Below are 19,046 nucleotides of genomic sequence, written 5' to 3' on the forward strand. Positions count from 1 at the left end.
TTCTTAACCTGAACTTGTTTTCTTAAAATTTATAACTGTATTTCAATATAATTGTTTTCCTTTATAATCATGTATTTTATGTTTTGCATTTAAGAACATTCTGGGAACAGATCCATAGGCTTTACCACACTATCAAAGGGCCCCTGACACAAAAAAGGTTAAACTATCTAGTTTAAACTCCTTCAATGTACAGGTGAAGATTTTCTGGACAAGAGAGTGAAATTACTTCTTCAGGGTTAGCTGGTAGGTAGTAGAGAGCCCATATTCTCTGATTTCATATCTGTTATTCTTCCCACTACACATGCTGGCTGTATTTGTGTAGAATTATGGTTTCTGTCTAGGGATCAAGAGTTGGCCTTGGAGTCAGAAAGGCTTGGGTTCAAGTCTTGCCTCTCATATATACTGGCTGTATGATGCTGGGCAAGTCATTTGACCACTATGTGCCCCTAGGCAACTCTCTAAAGCTAAAAGTTGCACAACAGTTGCTGATCTACATTTGTGAAGGGATTTTCCTCACCAGGAATCACAGGTTGCATATCTACTCTTTTGCCATCCCCCTAAATATTCTTAAACTAAAGGAACCCTAATGGGAAGAGAAAGGGAACAAGCATATATTAAGAGTCTACTGTGTGCAGGGCACAGTGCTAAATGCTTCACAGATATTATTTCTTTTGATAAGGAAGGTCAGGAGGAAGATATCCTGGGACAAAGGTACCTTCTTAGAACTCGTTAAATCTGTAGGTGGTTACCCCCATTGCCTGAGTGTGGGCCTGATTGGGTTTTATTCTGAGTACTTGAATAATGCTGATCTTCGTGAACTTTCTAGATTCATCCTAAGTTGAAAACCAGTAGTCACCTTTGACATTATCCAATCCCTTTATTTTAGAAAACTGAGGTCCAGGTACCTATGGTGCATAGTTTTGCCACTAAGCAGTAAGACTTAAAATAAAGGTTGTAGAGAACATAGAGTCAAACTTCTTTATTTTACAATTGAGGAAACTGAGGGCTGCACTGGTTAAATGACGTATATAGGTGCACACAGCTAGTAAGCAAGAGAGAATTTGAGCGTTAATCCTGATTCTCTTTCCCCTAGAGCATCCCACCTGTCACTCTGCCTGTGATGCTAGGAGCCTCCCACATGCCAGACTTTGGCCAACATTACTCCCTTATATAGCAGCAGAAGTTCTTGTACTCAGCATTTCCTTTTCCCATCTTGTTCCTGTACAACAAAATTAAATCAACAAATATTTTTTGAGTGCCTACTATCTAGTGTGTTTCTTGTTTTAGTAATATGAAATAACCACATTCATGTGATGAATGTGATGCCTTAAGGGTTTGCAAAACACTTTCAATCTTCAAAGAGCTGTCAGCCTTCAAAGAACTTTAATTATTGTGAAAGACAGACAAGTGAAAGGTTTATTGTATAGGGTTTAAAGAAATTCAAGATAGCAATGGAAAAAATATATTACAATATACAACAAAAATTTATTAAGCACATACCATGTGTAAAGCTCTGTGTCATGTAAAGAATACAAAGAAAAAACAATATCATCCTTAAATTCAAGAGGGTTTACATGCTGTGGCATAGTATGCATTTGTGAAGTAGTGCATCATTAGTTACCAAATGAATTATACAGATAATCATTACTGGAAGAGCTTAGAGGAAGGAGATCACTGTACTTTCAGTAACAGATGACTTTACAAGTGAGAGCAGTAATAAAAGGTAGAGAAGAGTTGGAAGGGTGGGGAGAGAGAATGTTAGTTTTAAGTGTAGAGTTTCTAAATAGACTCCATTAGATTTGCCTTAACATTATGTATGATATATATTCTCTTTTCTCTTGGGGTTTCTTCAAGAGGGAGGAGAGGACAAATGCATCTCATAATGTGTGCACTTTCAGTGTTTTTGGGAAACCATTTGGACCTGTGTTTTTGTTTTCCCTTTTCCTTTTAGCACGGTGTTATTGCTACAGAAGATGAAGAATATTTTATTGAGCCTTTAAGGAATGCTTCAGAAGATTCTAAACACTTTAGTTATGAAAATGGCCACCCTCATGTTGTTTACAAAAAATCTACCCTTCAACAAAGGCATTTATATGATCACTCCTATTGTGGTGTTTCAGGTAAGCAAGCATTTAGCATTTTAAGAACATAGGTAATGATCTCTTCTTCCTTTATTTGACTAATATTGGTTAGGTGTGTGACTGTAGCTTTATTTTAGTGTCCCACAAAGTATTTTATTATAATCACAGTGGGTAATTTTGTAGCAACAACAGAAATGATTGAATTTTTAGAATTTGACTTATCTAAGAAGACATAGGGCCTATAGAAGGACAACTGTAAAACTATAATGACCAAAACAAAGGAGGACCTAATTAATTGAGTAGACATTCCTGGTTCATTAATGGGTCAGATTGTTGTAGTAAAAATGACTGCCCAAATTAATTTATGTATTTAATATATTGTCAAAGTGCCAAAAAACTTCTTTATGGAATTAGGTAAAACTAAAATCAAATTTATATGGAATCACAGTAGGTCATATATTAAATCCTTTTAAAAGTACTGCTGTCTACTTACTCTTGGAAAGTAGCCCTTTTTGCTTTGAACTGAAAACTATAAGATGATTTGCATCTTGGATGACACATAGAAGATGTTTAGTGAGAATTTCATAGTATGTATGTAAAACTCTATAATGCAAATCACTGGGGACTCAGGTTTGAGTGATCAAATTTCTTTACAGACCTGGAAGAAAATCTTGTTTTATTCGTGTATTGGGACATACTTGTAATACACTGGTGATACATAGGAGCTGATTTCTCTTCCATTCCCATGCTGAAGCAAGGGTGTGTTGAGTAAGTTAGATGTAATCAGGCTACATCAAGCAGGGTCTGAGGGATCAACAGCTAGGCAAGGCCAAAGGATTAGGCAGACACTCAAGGTCAGAGCAGAAGGGAGTCAGATAAGTCTTAAACTGTTTGTGAAGATCCCAGATATCAAGGTGGGTAGAGGTCCAGAAGGTCAGTGGCAGTGGTGGCAGAAGCAATGAAGTCAGTCTATTCCTTCTGTAAAAGTGTTTGCAATCTCACCTATTTTTATGGGTCTTGATGGCCATGGACGGCTATGTAGAGCTCCCTGCTCTAAATCTGTGATCTGATTTGAGTTGATATGCACAGGTGGGAATTGAAGGCATAGGAAGAAGCTGAGGCCTATAAGCATACTTGGATTCTGATGGACGAGGGAGAAAGGGTCTAGGACCATCAGGAGCTCTTCACAATGTGACCTCTCCTGCTAGAGAGTTTTTCTCTCATTTGGGGAGCCAAGTTTGTCGGGCTAGGTGCCATGGAGTTCCTAGGCATTTGCTGGAGTATCTACTTATGTCATGAGCTTCCAGGATGTACTTTTTTTTTAGTGCTACCAGTGGTGTGCTGATAGAGATTGTTAAATTTTCAGTGTGAGCATTTACACCTTGGAAATTAGCGAATGCTGCGAATCAGGGCTTGATTTATTGTCATTATTTTTTGATTGTCTAGGCTTAAGAAAGTGATGCAGAAAATGTTAATAATACAGATTAAACTTTAAAAGTGTGTCATGCATACATTTTTTTTCCTGGAGAGCCGGTTGTTAAAATTTTGCCAGCACATGACTGTATCCCTACTTCAAGTTGGTGAAAGAGTGCAGATGATCTCATGTCCTCTGACAGTCAAAGATTCTTCAAACATTGTAGACTTTCTGAAAGTTGTATTATTTGATCTAGGAAGGGATTGTCCCAATGGACCTTGCATTAGAAAACATAGAACAATAGATGATTTTGAGGAAGTCAATTTAAATATTTAAGAGCTTGAAGCTCTTAAAACTTAAAGAGATGATTTGAAATCGAAAAGGGACAATAATTTCTATTGTCAGTATGTTCCAAGGGTAGGTTGATATGATGGTGATTCAGGAACAGTCATCACTTGTTCCTTCAGGATCATGCTGGATATTTGCATTTTCTTGATTTTTCTCTAGCTGATGGGGTACTTTTGTGTAAATAGATGGTAGGCATCTATCTGGTCCTGCTGGTATCAGTAGGGACTGGTGGTGACAGGATAGTACACTCATCCTCCTGACTTTGCCTTTGACTAGCGCTAGGGATGGGGATAGAATCTGGATTGGAGTGGAGCTAAAAATTATTAAATATTTATTTAAGCTGTATATTTATAGCTTAATTTCCCTGGTTGGGGGAATGAGGAAAGGCTTTAACCAGTAGGCTCCTACTGAGGGATGGGCTGGAAGCAACTGAGTTGGGTAATGAATCAGTCATGGATATAGGGTGCCCACCTGAGTGGCCAAATGTAGTGTCCAGATTGAAAGTAGGTTCAGTAGGTACAACAGAGCCTGGGGTGATATGTGAAGATATGTCCATGAAAAGGCAGCAGAATTAAATACTGAGATAGCAGTGAAGGCCTGCCTTCTGTAAGAAGTTTGTTCCATTTGCTGCATTCAACTTATTTCAGGCTTATGTTTATTTTTATGGGATCCTTTCCCTTAGCTTCTTCCAAATCCACTGCAGCTGGACAGCTCCCACCACTGCCTGCATTACTGTCCATGGAGATGACTGTCTTTCAGTGGACAAATAGGTGTGTAGATAAAAACCATAATTGACCTAGAAGGAACCGTACTGACTTAAAATATGTGCATGGTGGCAGTGGGTGGTTACATTCAAATTCAGCTAGTGACAATTGAGAAAGCCATTTGCTTTTTCTGGTACCCCAGAAAACCCCTGAAGGTCTGGTTTACCCACATTTTTTGGAGGGGAAACTAAATGGCTTTAGTTTTCCAAAAGCCTTTTCCCAAAGGGAGTAAATTAGAGACTATGGTCTGAGAGATACTTTGGAGGAAACTTTACTATAGGAAGAGGTAATCTTGAAAGAGTGGTACTATCTGGAGGGTATAGGGTAAGATTGTAGGTTGGAGGGCTTGTAAGAAGCTGAAGTGGGCCATATATGCTGACAACTACTAAGATAATGCTATAAAGCTGTTATGGAGGGAGGTTTAGAATGGGGAATCCAGGAGTTCAGATGGCTCAAGGCAATACCAGTAGCAAAAAAAACCATGAAGGTAATCCAGGAGCCCCTTTAAAATTTTTTAATTAAATATTTCCTTAAAAACATCAAAACAATCAACAAAACTTTAAGAAACTTACATATGAATGAAAACATCTTTAAATTTTTTTATTATCTTTTGTTTTTATATTACCTTCATTTCCAAATATATCCTTCCCCCACCAGGCCCAGACAGCCATTTCTTATAACAAAGAATAAAATAAAGAGGAGAGTGAAGCAATTCAGCAAAACTGATACCTCAACTGAATCTAACAGCACATACATTGTTTAATCCCCACATGACTTCACGTCTGCAAAGAAGGAACGTGAATTTTCTCATCTCCTTGTGGACGTGATAGTATAATTACACAGTTTCACTTCATTTACTGTTCTTATATATATACACATAAGAGTCTTTTTGGTTCTTCTTACTTGGCTTTTCATCAATTCATATAAGTCTTCCCATGTTTCTGTATTCTTCATGATCATAATTTCTTACAGCATAGTAATATAACCTTATGGTTTGATATGTATGGGAATTTTATTTCCATCTTTGACATTCTTGGTGTATATTTCTAGCAATACATTCTCTGGGTCAAAGAGTATGATCATTTTAGTCACTTTCTTAGCTTAACTTCAAATTCCAGAACAATTGAACTAATTCAGAGCTACACTACCTATGTATTAATGTCTTTTCACAATCCTTCAACAATTGACTATTCCCCCTCTTTTTTTGGACATCTTTGCCAATTTGCTACATGGGAGGTGAAACCTCAAGATTATTTCAAGCAGTATTTATCTTTTTAGTGCTTTGGGAAATTCATTTCTATGGTTGCTAATAGTTTGCAATTCTTTTGATAACTGTTCATATCTTTTGACTCCCTTATTTGTTGGGGAAATGTGTGGTTTTTTAAAATTACATTCAACAAACATTTATTATATGCCTACTAAGCTCAAGGCACTAGGTTAGGCAATGAAAATACACAGAAAAATAGTTACTGCCCTCAAGAACATTAAATTCTACTGGCAAACAAGGCAAGTTTACAATATTTGATGATTTGAAAAGAGAGCAGTGACAACTAGAGGGACCATTACATATGAAAGTTCCTTGGAAAATAAAAACCCTATTCATGTGTCCTGTTGTAATAATAACTATAAATCCAAGATTAAGACCCATAACTTTGATTCTACAAGGACTGGGTTCAATCTTGGATGCAGGTTACAAATTACTATTTGGTTTTTGTCCAGACTCAAAGTGTCTCAGAAATTAGAATATGGCCCATGTACACTTGTGCACAAGTACTTCTGAGTCAGTACACAGCAGAAAAAGGATATAATGATAATAAAGAGCAAGTTTTGGGTTTGTGATAGGCATTGTCTCTTGCTGCTCGTTGGACCAAGCATTCAGTAGAGTCCACTAGGAGGCCTGGTCAAAGAAATTGTTTTCTTCTTTCCAGGCGGTTTCGTCCAAGAAGCCCTTTGCTAAGAAATCCTCAGATGAAGTCCATAGTTCCTTTCATCTTTAAAGCTTAGGATTCCTTTCTGAAATATTTTAAAAGCTACCCTTGAATGCCACAAAAATTGTCTTACCTCCAGTGTGTATTAGTCAGCACTGGGAAAACTTCTCTAAAAAATGCCTACAGACATAGTCAATATTTTGTCCCATCTCCCATTTTGTGGGAGCATCATCACTCCTTAAGCGGGTCAGGCTGGTGCTGCTGTACCTGCACACCCTATGGTCTTATTTTCTTTTTCTTACCTCTCCCCACCTCACCTCCCAGCACCCACCCCCATTTCTTCCCCCCCAAATTTTATTTATTGCGAAAACCAAGGCAGTGGCTCCCTGGGAAGGTTGGGGCTGGCCGGCGGGCTCACCCCTGCGGCTCGGTCTGGGAAGCCTCTGCGTTGGGCCGCAGCACCGCTCCCAGGGAAGGGGAAGGGGAAGGGGAAGGGGAAGGGTAGTGCCGCTGCTGGAACTGGGGGCCGGTCGCCGTGGTGGCTGCGCCCGTCTTGGCCTCGTTCTTCTGGGGGAGGCCCGTGCACCAGGTGCCCCAGGGGGCATCCGAGCAGGTGCTGGGGTCCCTGGGATCCAGCTCTTCCTCTTTGCGGCTGGCTCTCTTGCTCTTGGGGTCGGGGTCGGGGGCCAGCTCCTCCCGGCGGTGGCAGCGCCGCTGCTTGGCTTCGTCCGCTCCGGCCTCTCTCGTGGGCCCTGCTGCGGCCTTCTTCTCTTCGGGCTCCATGCTGCCCTTGGGCTTCTTGGCCGCCTTGGTGATGACCGAGCTGGGGTCGTGGGGGTTGAGCCAGGACACGAGATCCGTCCCCACGTTCCAGTGGTAGCCCCCGCACGCCGGGCCGAAGACTTTGTACCAGTTGGGAGGTGGGGCAGGCCCTGGAGGCGAGCGGCCTCGTGGTGCCCCGGGTCGTCGTCAGAGGCTTCGGCAGTGATTGCCTGCTCTGGCTCGGGACCCACGAGCTTGGGGAGCCCTGGCTCCGCGAGGCGGAGGGTGGGCGTGGGGCGGCCCGCAGCGGCCCAGCTCCTCCTCTGGCCTTCCCGGCCCCTTCTCGGAGAAATGCTTTTGAACTTGTACGTTTGTTTCAGTTTGCTGTGTATCTTGATCATCAGACACTTAACAGAAATATTTTATGCAAAGATTTTTTTCTCCCAAATGGCATTTATTTTGTTCATGCGGAAGCTTTTCAACTTCATGTAATTGAAATGATCAATTTTATCTTTTGAAATTGCTTTTAATCCTTTTTATTTAAAGAACTTTTCTTTAGACATACCCCAGAAGATATCTAATTTGTTTCTCTTCTAATTTTTTTAATGGTGTGACCTGTAGTATTCAGGTCAGCTATTCATCTTAATCTTTTTGTGGTATGTGGTATAAGAATTTGGTATAAAGTTAATTTCTGTCAAACCACTTGCTACATTTTCCAGTGGTGCTTATCAAAAATAGAGTTCTTTCAAAAGTAATTTATATCCTTGGATTTATCAGTTGCTGGTTTATTGAGTCAAATTGTTTCTAATTCTTCCTTATCTAGTTATTTGCATTAATATGCTTTTCTGGTAACAAAATAGCTTTGATGATTATTACATCATTGTATAATTTGAATTCTAGAGATACTGTCACCCCTTCATTCCTATTTTTCTTTCCCTTAATGTAGGAATTTCAAGGCTTGAAGTATGTTAAGCTTTTAGTCACTCCCACTGAATCCCCATCAGGATTCTTTGTTTGCACATTTATTCTTACTCACTCTTCCTCATATCAGACTGTAGTTAGTGGAACTCCATTTTTCTGGTTGTTTTTTTTTTTTTTTTCTTCTTCCCATCACATGTAAAGGACATTCCAGATCTCTTTATAGTTTCGCAGTCTTAATTGCATTATACTCTCCCATTATATTACAGATTAACCATTCTTCTGTTGTTGGAACTTAGGTTGTTTTCAGGGTTTTTTTTGCAATTGCATATCATGTTGCTATGACAACCTTTGAACATATAATAAGTCTTTTTTTTTGTTTGTTTGTTTTGATAGTGATTTCATGGTATATTCCCAACAGTAGAATAATTAGGTCAAAGGATAAGATTATTTCTGTATTCTTATTTTGTCATGTCTGGCCTCTTTTAGATTTCTTACTAGGCACTGTTGACCTTAGACCTTTAGGTGTCCACAAGGGGTAGCAGGAAGAGAGTGAGAGGGCCCCAGTATGCCTTGATTCTGGCTAGGGCAGAGAGAAAAGCCAAGGTCCTCCAGCTATTTAATTTGAGCAATCAGCATGCTAACTGTATTAGGTTTTATGTGAAACATAATTGGAGTTAAGGTGTCACTTAACCTCATTCATTAATGGTGACTCTCAATCTTGGTTCTGCAAGTCTGTTTCTCCAAGGGCTTTTCCAAAATCCTTATTAACTCTAATATGAAAATGTATGTACACACACACATATGTCCTATCTATCTATCTATCTATCTATCTATCTATCTATCTATCTATCATCTATCATCTATCATACTTCACTTTTTAAGAAGTTATGGGAGTGTCAGGAAATTAAACTCGTAGTATAAGGTATCATACTTCCCCAAGGTTGGAAATCACAGCAATAAGGACTGTTTACAGTTCTTAAGTATCTTTAATTCCCCTTGATAAAAAACTTTCAAAGACATCTAGTAGGTATATCATATTTCCATCTTTGATAACCTTTTTTTCTGGACTTCAAATTTGACCGAATGTAGAAAATGCATTTGTTGAACAAATGAGTGAAATGATTATGTCTGGACTATTTAAATTTCCAAAATGAACAGTAGTACTTTTAGTTACAGTGAAGATCTGTAAACAAAATGGGTGCCCCATAATTGGGGAATGCCTAAAAAAAATTATGGTATGCAAATGTAATAAAATATTATTGTACCATAAGAAATTATAAATGTGAAGATTTCAGAGAAACATGTAAATACTTATGTGAACTGATTTGTGTGAAGTGAGCAGAACCAAGAAAAACCAGCAAAACCAAGAAAAATCAGTATACATAGAGACTCTAAAAATGTACTTGAAAAGAACAATAAAACAAAGCCTAATGCTGTTTAATTATAATGAGCAGCCTTAGCTCTGGGGAATAATAATAATAATAATAATAGCCAACAGTGGTATAGTTCTTCAAGGTTTGTAAAGCCCTTTACATGTATCATCTCATATGACCCTTACAACAGCCCTGTTAGGTAAATGCTACTATTATACTTATTTTATAGATGAGGAAACTGAGGCTGAGAAATGTTCAATGACTTGTCCAGGGTCACAAAATAAATGACTGAGACAGGATTCAAACTCAGGTCTTCTTGACTCTAATCCTATGACTCTATTGACTTATAGCGGAAGAGATGAGAAGAAAGGTAGCTTCCTTTCTTTTGTTGGAGAGGTGGGGGACATTGGTATGTAGTGTTGTATGTACTAATTGCTTTGATGGTTGATTTTGTTAAACTATTATTCTTTGTTCTTTGAGGAAGGCCAGCTGAGTTGGAAAGGGTAATTACATCACAATCTGCAATTGATTGTGATGTAAAAGCAAAAGGTATTGTTAAAACCTAAAAGATAAAATAAATAAAATGAGGGCCTGAATGCTTCATTACTAACTCACATCATTTTTTCAGATGTAAGAAGAAAGCCTTACTCATGGTCCACTCATACATTTTCTCACTCTTTGTCCACTTCCCTTCCTGTTTCCCGCCCCACCCCCAACCCCTGATTAAAAGTCCTGTTTCTCATTTTCTGCTCCATATTCCCATCCTAAAATTTGCTAGGGCGAGTGAAGTAAGTTTATGCTTTGAAGCCTATATTCATCACTTCCATTTTAAAAGAAAAAATATATCAAGATTTCAAAATTTCAGGTCACAGAACAGTTTAACTCCTGACGAGTGAGAAGTTAGCAGACCAAGATCACATGAAATAGCAATTCTCTTTCCCAGACTTTAGTATACAGACCTTTTTTTCATTAAAGTAACAGCCTGAAAATCAATTACAGACTCCAAAGATACTACATCAATTTTCACCTTTTTATAGCCAAATAGTTTTTAGGGCTTAGACCCGCCCCAAGATAAATGGTGCCCATTATCCATGTCTTGTTCAATTAGATAACTCTGCTTGTTGAATATGCATGACTTAACTAAACTCAGACAAACTCATGCATTGGTTGACCCATATACTTCTCCAAAAATATGTATGAATATGGACCAGCTTGGCCTGGGGCATTCTCATTTTGTTTGGGGCAGGGACATTTGAGTCTGATCCAGAGATATACTGTCAATGTCCTTCATGATCTGTATTGTGTTGTATTCAGCTCAAAGTTATTGCAGTTTTTTAACATTAATAAAATTTTTATTGTAAACTTCTTGGCAATCGAAGACAAATAGCCAAATAAACATGTAAAGTAAGGAATAAAATTTTATACAAAATCCTGAGAATTTAATGGAGTGGAAACAAATTAGCAGAAAACAAACAATTGAAACCTGTTTGTTCTTGGGTTCCTTCCCAAGCCTGTCTGAGATTTCAGGACCTTTAGCTTAAAGAAAAAAATGTAATTGTCATTGATAATGTTTGGTTACATATTTTGGATAATATGCTCCAATAAACCTAGTCTAGGAGTCTATTGAGTAGTAAGTATTCCTTTTAGGTAAAAATTAACCTGCAGGGAGTGTGGGAAGTGGATAGGGCCTCCTGAGCCTGGAGTCAGGAAGATCTGAGTACAAATTTAGCCCCACACAGTTACTTGCTGTGTGACCTTAGGCAAATGTATTAATCGCTGCTTGCCTCAGTTTCCTCATCTGTAAAATGGGGATAATAATAGCACCTAACTTGAAGAGTTGTTGTGAGGATCAAATGAGATAGTTATAAAGTGATTAGCACATACTAAGTTCTTTATAAATAATAACTTTTATTTAGCCTCTCAGTGATTTAGCAGAGGTGTCAGACATGCAGTTGGAGACTCCAGAGTGAAGCTAAAACTAGAGTAAAATGTAATTGGGGAACATTTAATAAAATAAATAAAAATATGATAGAACCTAGGTAATGTTGATATGGAGTTTTTTAAGGTAATACACAGCCCATGGGAATCTTTACATACTGTTTAGAGGCCCCATTTCTATTTGATTTTGACATGGCCAATCTTAGGTGCCTTTTATGAGGGTTCTTAACTTTTATTAGGCTACTGATCCCTTTGGATAGCTGGTGAAACTTATGGAACCTGCCTAAAAATAATGTTTGTAATGTTTAAGATAACATAGAGGACATTATAAAGAAAACCATTTGTACTGAAATACAGTGAACAAATATGAACAGAACAAATCTCTGAACCTGCATTGGAAGAGTGAGTTTCCTTTCAAGTTCTTTATACCAGGGAAATCATAGATCTGGTCCATAGTCTTCTGTCCATATCCATTTTATTGGTCAATAAATACAGTTGTAGAAAAGTGAGCGGATTGACCCAAGGTCCTATAGCTGTGTAGGGGGTAGGGCCAGGACTCCGACTCTTACTGGTCCAGTGGTATTTCCATTAAATCAAGATGCCTCTCCAAGAGTAGGCAGCTTCCCATGTAGTGTGATTTCAAGGATATCAAAAGATTTACCTACCTCCGAATAGCTGTTGACTTGCTTGCTAGAGTATATGAAATTGCACTTCTCAGAGCCTTTCCTTTTGGTGTGAGACTTTGTTTTTAAAAAGTTGTTGTAAAGATGAAATAGATTACCAGCCTGAGTTGGTGATGATGATAATGAAATAGTTAACATTTAGCTCCTTATGGTTTGCAAAGTACTTTTAAAGAACTCTGAAATAAGTGCTATCATTAGCCCCACTTTTTGGATGAGGAAACTGAGGCTGAGAGGTTAAGCAAATTGTCTAGAGTCACACACACACAATAACCCTGTGAGATAAGTGCTATAATTAGCTCTATTTTACAGATGGAAAGACAGAGACCTAGAGAAGTTAAGTAATTTGCCCAGAAGCATTTGAGACAGGATTTGAACTCGTCTTCCTGATTCCAAGTCCACTGTTGTATCCATTATACCATATAACTGCTGAAACCATCTTGTAAACTATCAACCTATTAGCACATCTTTTCACATTAGCCTAGGGTATTTCTTTAGATTAGTTAAGAATGAGGCACAAGATTGGTATATTTCGATGGGAGGAGTTGGAAGAGATTATAAATATGAAACCCTGGAAGTCAGGGTTTCATATTTATAATCTCTTCCAACTGTGACGTAGAGGCAAGGTACTTACCTGCATGCCTGCTATACTTCTTGAAAGAAAATTGGAGATCAATATAGGCAACAAGATAGAGATAATTTAGCTGCTTTAAAAAAGGTCAAGTGTATTGACAGAAAAAAATGATGTTCCAGGTTACTAAAAGAACGCATCTCCCTTGAGCTGCTGAATGAAGTCATACAAGAGTGCCAACTGACCATTATAAACTTGTGTTACCTAATTTCACTTGGGTCATGATTGCTTTAAGGAGATTCTTTTACTCTTTCCTGAGTTGACTTTCCTTCTTATATTCTCTATAGTGGCTATTCCAAAAATCTTCTTTTCTCTTTTCAAGAGCTACCCCTGTGCGTTTTATTTTCAGCATAGGAATCGTCTCATCTTCAAACTCTCCCTGTTTGCCGGTTCCTTCCCTGTTGTCCTAAAACATTTTTAGTTCTCTTCTGTCCTTAAAAACCTTCACTTCACCCTGCTCTGCTCTCAAGCTATTATCCTGTATTTCTTCTCCCTTTCATTGTCAATCCCCTAGAAAAATTTATCTGATCTTGCTCCCACTTCCTCACTTGATGACTTTAACCCCTTATCATCTGGATTCCAAGCCCAATGCTTTAGGGACTCTTAGAGGTGTCCAGTGATTTTTCAGCTTCAAGAATTGATAAGCTAGACTTAGTTCCCACCTTCCTTGATCTTTCTACAGCTTTGACACTGCTAATTCCTCCCTACTCCTGCACATACTCTCTTCCCTTGGCTTGGGTGACATGGCTCTCTCCCAGTCTTCTTTGATGGATCAGCATACATTTCCCAGTTTCTAAGAGTAGAATTCCCCCCAACCCACTAAAAAGCTGTGTCCTGAGACCTTTTCTTATATCTTTTCACTCCTTCTCTTGGTAATCTCATTTTCTCCCATGTGTTCAGTTATTATCTATGTATACAGATGATTCCCAAAGCTGTATATCTAACCTCAATATCTTCCTTGAACTTTAGGCCCACATCATTGACTGTCTATTGGACATTTCTACTTGGATATTCTCTTGGCACCTTTCATGCATCGTGACCACAGTTGAAATTTATCCTCTCTTGCTCAGAACATCGAGATACTCTATTTCTGTTAAGGTTACCACCATCTTCCCAGTCACTCAGGTTAATAACTTTGGAGTCATCTTTGATTCTTCCCTTTCCTTGACTCCCCATATTCCATCTGTTGCCAAGTCATGTTGTAGAAGTAGGATCTCTTGCATCTATCCCCGTCTCTCCCCTACAAGGCCACCGTTCTAGGTCAGGCTCTCATATCTTGCCTGGAAATCATACTGTTTTAGACATAGCACTGGCTGAATGAACTAATTCAGTGTTGATGAATTTATTAGTCCTGGAAAGAGGTTTCTAGTGGCATGCTTCAGGCCTCTGTACTTGATCCTGTCCTATTCAACATTTTTATCAGTGACTTGAAAGGAATGTTTATCAAATTTGTGAATGACTTAAAGATAGGAACTGTAACTGGTATTTTGGGAATCAAGGTTCAAAAGGATCTTGATAGACTAACGATGAGCCAAAACCAACGAGATTAAACTTCATAGGGACAAATATGAAGTCATATACCCAAGTTAAAAAATTCAACTTACAAGTATAAGATAAAGCAGATGTGGGTCAGTAGCAGTTCCTGTATGAAAAATACAAGAGAGACTATGTGCAGTCCTGCTGTTTACTGACCTGTTTAGACATCTACACTATTGTGTTCTATTCTGGGTGCAACACTTTAGGAAGGACATTGATAAGATACAGTGCCCCTCTAGAATCAAACATAAAATCCTCTGCATGATATTTAAAACCCTTCACAACTTGAGACCTTCTGCCTTTCCAATCTTCTTACATTTTACTTCCCTCCATCTGGGATGCTTTCTCTTCTTTCTCATCTCTGCTTCCTGGCTTTCTTCAAGACTCAGCCTAGATCCCACCTTCTGCCTAAGTCCCCACCCATTGCTAGTTAGAATGGTATATATTTTGTATGTACAATTTTTTTTTTGCATATTGTCTCCCCCAATAGAATATGATCTCCTTGAGGGCAGACACTATTTTTCCTTTTTTTTTTCCAATCCCTCAAATTAGCTTAGTATGCCTGGCACATCTTAAGAGCTTAATAAATGCTTGTTGACTGACTGATGGAGTTAACCAGGAGGAAGAGTCTGGAAAACCATGCCATACAATAATTATTTGAAGGAACTGGTAATGTTTAGCTTTGAAGAAGAGAGTACTTAGAGAGGATGTGATGGCTGTCTTCTAGTGTTTGAAGGGCTGTCATGTGCAAGAAGGATTAGATTTGCTTAGTTTTGCCCCAGAGGACAGACATGGGATCAATGGGTTGAAGTTGGAGAGGGACAGATTTAGATTTATGTTAAGAAAAACTTCCTAACTGTGAGGCTTGTCCAGAAGTGGCATGAGTTGCCTCAGGGGCCTGCGTGTGTGGAGACTGGAAGACAGTTTGTCAAGGAGATTGGAGAGGGAGTGTATGCTCTAAGTACAGGCTGGAGGAGCTGACTTTGGAGATCTCCTCTTGTTCAGAAATGTTGTAATTCGGCTTTAATTAATTATAAACTGGAAATTAGTTGAGAATGTGTTGTTCCATGAAACTAGCTAATGAATTCTTAGGCTGAGTTAATCTGGACAGAGAGGTGATGAACTCAGAGTACAGATTGAGACTTTTTTTTTTTTTTTGATATGGGCACTGTGGGAATTTGTTTTGCTTGATTATACATGTTTTTAGAAAGAATTTTGTTTTTTTTTCTTTCCTTTTTTTCTCAATGGGGTTTGGGGACAGGTAGGATAGAGAGAAGGGCAGATTTTTATTGACTAAAAAAAATCAAAAGAAGTTAAAGCAATACAGATTAAGGCAGGTATCAGCAACAAAGGAAATAATAATAATAAAAGTTTAATTTATATAGCACTTTAAGGTTTGCAAAATGCTTTGCAAATACTATCTCATTTTTTCCCTCACAACAGCCTTAAGAAATAGGTACCATTCTTCACATTTTACAGATGAGGAAACTGAAGTGACTTGTCCAGGGTCACTCAGCTAATAAGAGTCAAAGACTGGATTTGAACTCAGGTCTTCCTGACTCAAGCCAGGTCCAGTGCTCTATCCATTGCACTACTGTCCTTCACTCCTTTTTCTATGCATGCAGTGAAAAACATACCTACCTCAGAAATATTTGTGTCAGAGATAGCTGGTTGAAAAAAAAAAAGAAAAGTAGCAGCCACCATTGTCAGAGATACTAGGGCCAAAGAAAGAAAAGTACCTAAGTACTTAGTAGAACATAAGTACATAGTAGAATGAGAGTTACTGCTACAGCAACATAATTTGGGTGTGTGCCTTTATCAAATAACACCCCTTTCGCATGAAGGCAGCTAGTCTACAACATTTTCTAGTGGTAGGAATGCCTTGACTTTGGTATTCTGATCTTTTAAAAATGTTTTATTGGTTTATTACGATCTTAAGACTAAACAGCAATAAAACCAACTAAACTTGCCTAGTAATTATTTATAGTCTATCTCTTTTCTGTATGATTTCACTCAGGCTGTCTCCTTTGCCTGAAATCTTCCCCCATATCATCTCGAGGCTCAAAACCGCTAACCTACTTTAAGGCTCAATACAAGTGATATCTCCTATGAGGGAACTTTTTTTACTCCTATTGTTTGTCTCCCCTAAATTACTTTTTTTGGACATATATTTTATTTACTTATCTATGAACATATTGTATCTCTCTAGTAGAATATAAGTTCCTTGAGACAGGACCTGGTTTTTAAAAAATCCAGTGCTTAGCAAACAGTAGATGCTTAATGAATGTGTGTTGAGTAATTCATTTCAAAGCTTAAAGTATCAATTTTTTTCAGTCTTTCTTTTTAAATCTTAAGCAGGTTTCTTTGTCCATTCATTCTCATTTACTCTTATATGGCTATTCTTCTACTACTCCATTCTACTTCTACTTTGTTTTGTTTTGAATTATTTTTACAATTTTTTTTTAGATTGCAACCAGTTCCATATACTTAGTCTTTCATTATGCTATTCCATCACTCTAATGAAACACAATATATTTAACCATTCCCTTATCAAATTAGACATTTAGGTTGTTTCTAGATTTTTGCATTTACATATATTGCTGCAAGGAAAATATCTGCTCAGATGATAACTTTTTTTATAATGCTTCAGGATATGTTCCTCCCCCTCCCTCCCTCCCCCAGTGAACTATTGGACTAAAGGGTGTGATTATTTTTGTAACTTTTACTGTGTTCAGCCAGATGCCTCTCTAAGAATATTCTGTTTCTGTTTCTACAACATTGAGCTTCATTGCCTTTATTTCTGCTAATTTGTTGAATATGAGGTGGTACCTGAAAGTTGATTTAGTTTGTGTCTCTTTGATTAAGAATAAAGTTAGGGAGTTTTTCAAGTGATTATTAACAATTTGTGTTTCTTCATTTGAAAACTGTTTATATTGTTTGATTATTCATTGTGGACTGAGTATTATTAATAATTTTCTATATTTTGTATTTCAAGTTTTTGATGCTATATTTACTATAAATATTTTTTCCTACTCTATCAGCTTTATCTCAATTATATATATTTTTTTGTTGTAAGAAATCTTTTCTTTCAGCATAGTTAGGCATATCTTCTCCTATAATTCCTTATATTTAGTGACTTGCAAAACAAGTTCTTCTCCTTTTTACAGCTAAGATACTTTATTCCACTTTATTGCTATTTTTTATGGTTAAAAATACATTTATGCCTCATATACAGCTGGAATTCGATGAGTTATGTGGATGTAGGTCTAAATCTCTTTCCTGCCAAACTGACAACCAATTTTTCTAAGTAAATTTGCAGCTATTTTATAACTTTTGTTCTTTTGATAGAATTCAGACCATTCATGTTTATTGCTATAAGTAATATATGCAATTTATTTTCTATCATTCTCTTCTTATTGATATTGTCTGTTGATGTTGTTTAGAGAATGCAGTTTGTCTTAATATTCTGTAACTACTTAAGCAACTAATAACATGGGTTATATTTTTGGTTTAAATTGTTAATTATACTTCCCTGAGATTTAACCCCCTTCTTAGTCTAGACAGAGGAACGTTGCCTTTGATGTTAATTTTTCCTTTTCACTTTTTTTTAATGTTTCTGATCTGTGGTTTTAATAGTAAAAAATGATCCTTTTTTAAAAAAAAGATATCTCTTTTGTACTGATTATTATAATACACATTTTTATTCTGAACTCTAGTTATATCTAGTACAGTTAGAACAATTTTATACCTTATTCTTAACTTTATATTTATGTCAAATATTTAGTAAAGGTAATAGATTTACTGTTCAGTCAGTTTGAATTTCTTCTTCCATGACTTATAGGAACTCTTTAGTTGTGAGTTTTTGTTGATGAGTTTTTCCAGGTCTTGTTTGTTTTTCAAGTGAGTTCTTCTGTTTTAAAAAATACGATCATGTTTGCAGGCTATGTTATTTTTGGTGTCCAGTTTTTTTTTTTAAAGACTTGAACATTTTTGTTCAACATTAATGTTTTTCCTTTGTTTTTGAAAAAATTGACGTTACTCTAAATTGTATTTCTTTAATGTGACTCTTTTTCTTCTTTGATAATTTTTCTTTGTTTTTATAATTCCGTAGTTTTATGTTTTATGTGTCTTAGTGAATCAGTGTTAGGATTTCTTGCTGGTGTCTTTCTACTTGCATAGTATTGATTAATGTAATTCATGATGGAAAATTTTCCCTAATTAGGTACTTAAATATTAGCTTTATTTTTCTTTTTTAGTATATTCTAGATTCCCATTTAGTCTAATTTTTCTACTTCTTGCTTTGTCTTCCAAATATTTAAATTTGTCTTACATATTTATTAGCAGCTTGTTAGTTCTATTGCTTCATGGGTTTGTTCTTCAATTTTCATTGTTTATTGATCATTGCCAAATTTTCTTGATCCTATTATTTGCTGGTTCCATCGATATATCTTAGATGTTGGACACTGTTTTGCATTGTCCCTAGTTTTTTCTTTAGGTTTTATTTTTTTAAACTGTTTTTGAGAATTAATGTCTATGTTAATTTTTAATATTTTTGTTTCACAATTTAATTTATCAGTTGGTATTTTTTTTCCATTCTGGTTATTGATGCTTTACCTTGGGTTTTGGAGGAATTTTATTACTTAGAGCATAGAGTTATAGATTTGTGTTTA

General features: G+C 37.0%; 1 protein-coding gene and 1 pseudogene across 2 annotated transcripts in view; one reads left to right on the forward strand and one right to left on the reverse strand.

The window, feature by feature from the left end:
• ADAMTS6 (ADAM metallopeptidase with thrombospondin type 1 motif 6) overlaps nucleotides 1–19,046 on the forward strand; it is a 329,091-nt gene that overhangs the window by 20,695 nt on the left and 289,350 nt on the right. For both annotated transcript variants that reach the window (XM_027863321.1, XM_027863322.1), the window contains exon 4: nucleotides 1,952–2,120. In XM_027863321.1, coding sequence (XP_027719122.1) covers nucleotides 1,952–2,120 — 169 coding nt within the window. The remainder of the gene's footprint in view (nucleotides 1–1,951; nucleotides 2,121–19,046) is intronic.
• Nucleotides 6,950–7,698, reverse strand: LOC114044062 (annotated as a pseudogene).

This window comes from Vombatus ursinus, unplaced genomic scaffold, assembly GCF_900497805.2.
Source record: "Vombatus ursinus unplaced genomic scaffold, bare-nosed wombat genome assembly UNPS02014772.1, whole genome shotgun sequence".
Classification (NCBI taxonomy): domain Eukaryota; kingdom Metazoa; phylum Chordata; class Mammalia; order Diprotodontia; family Vombatidae; genus Vombatus; species Vombatus ursinus.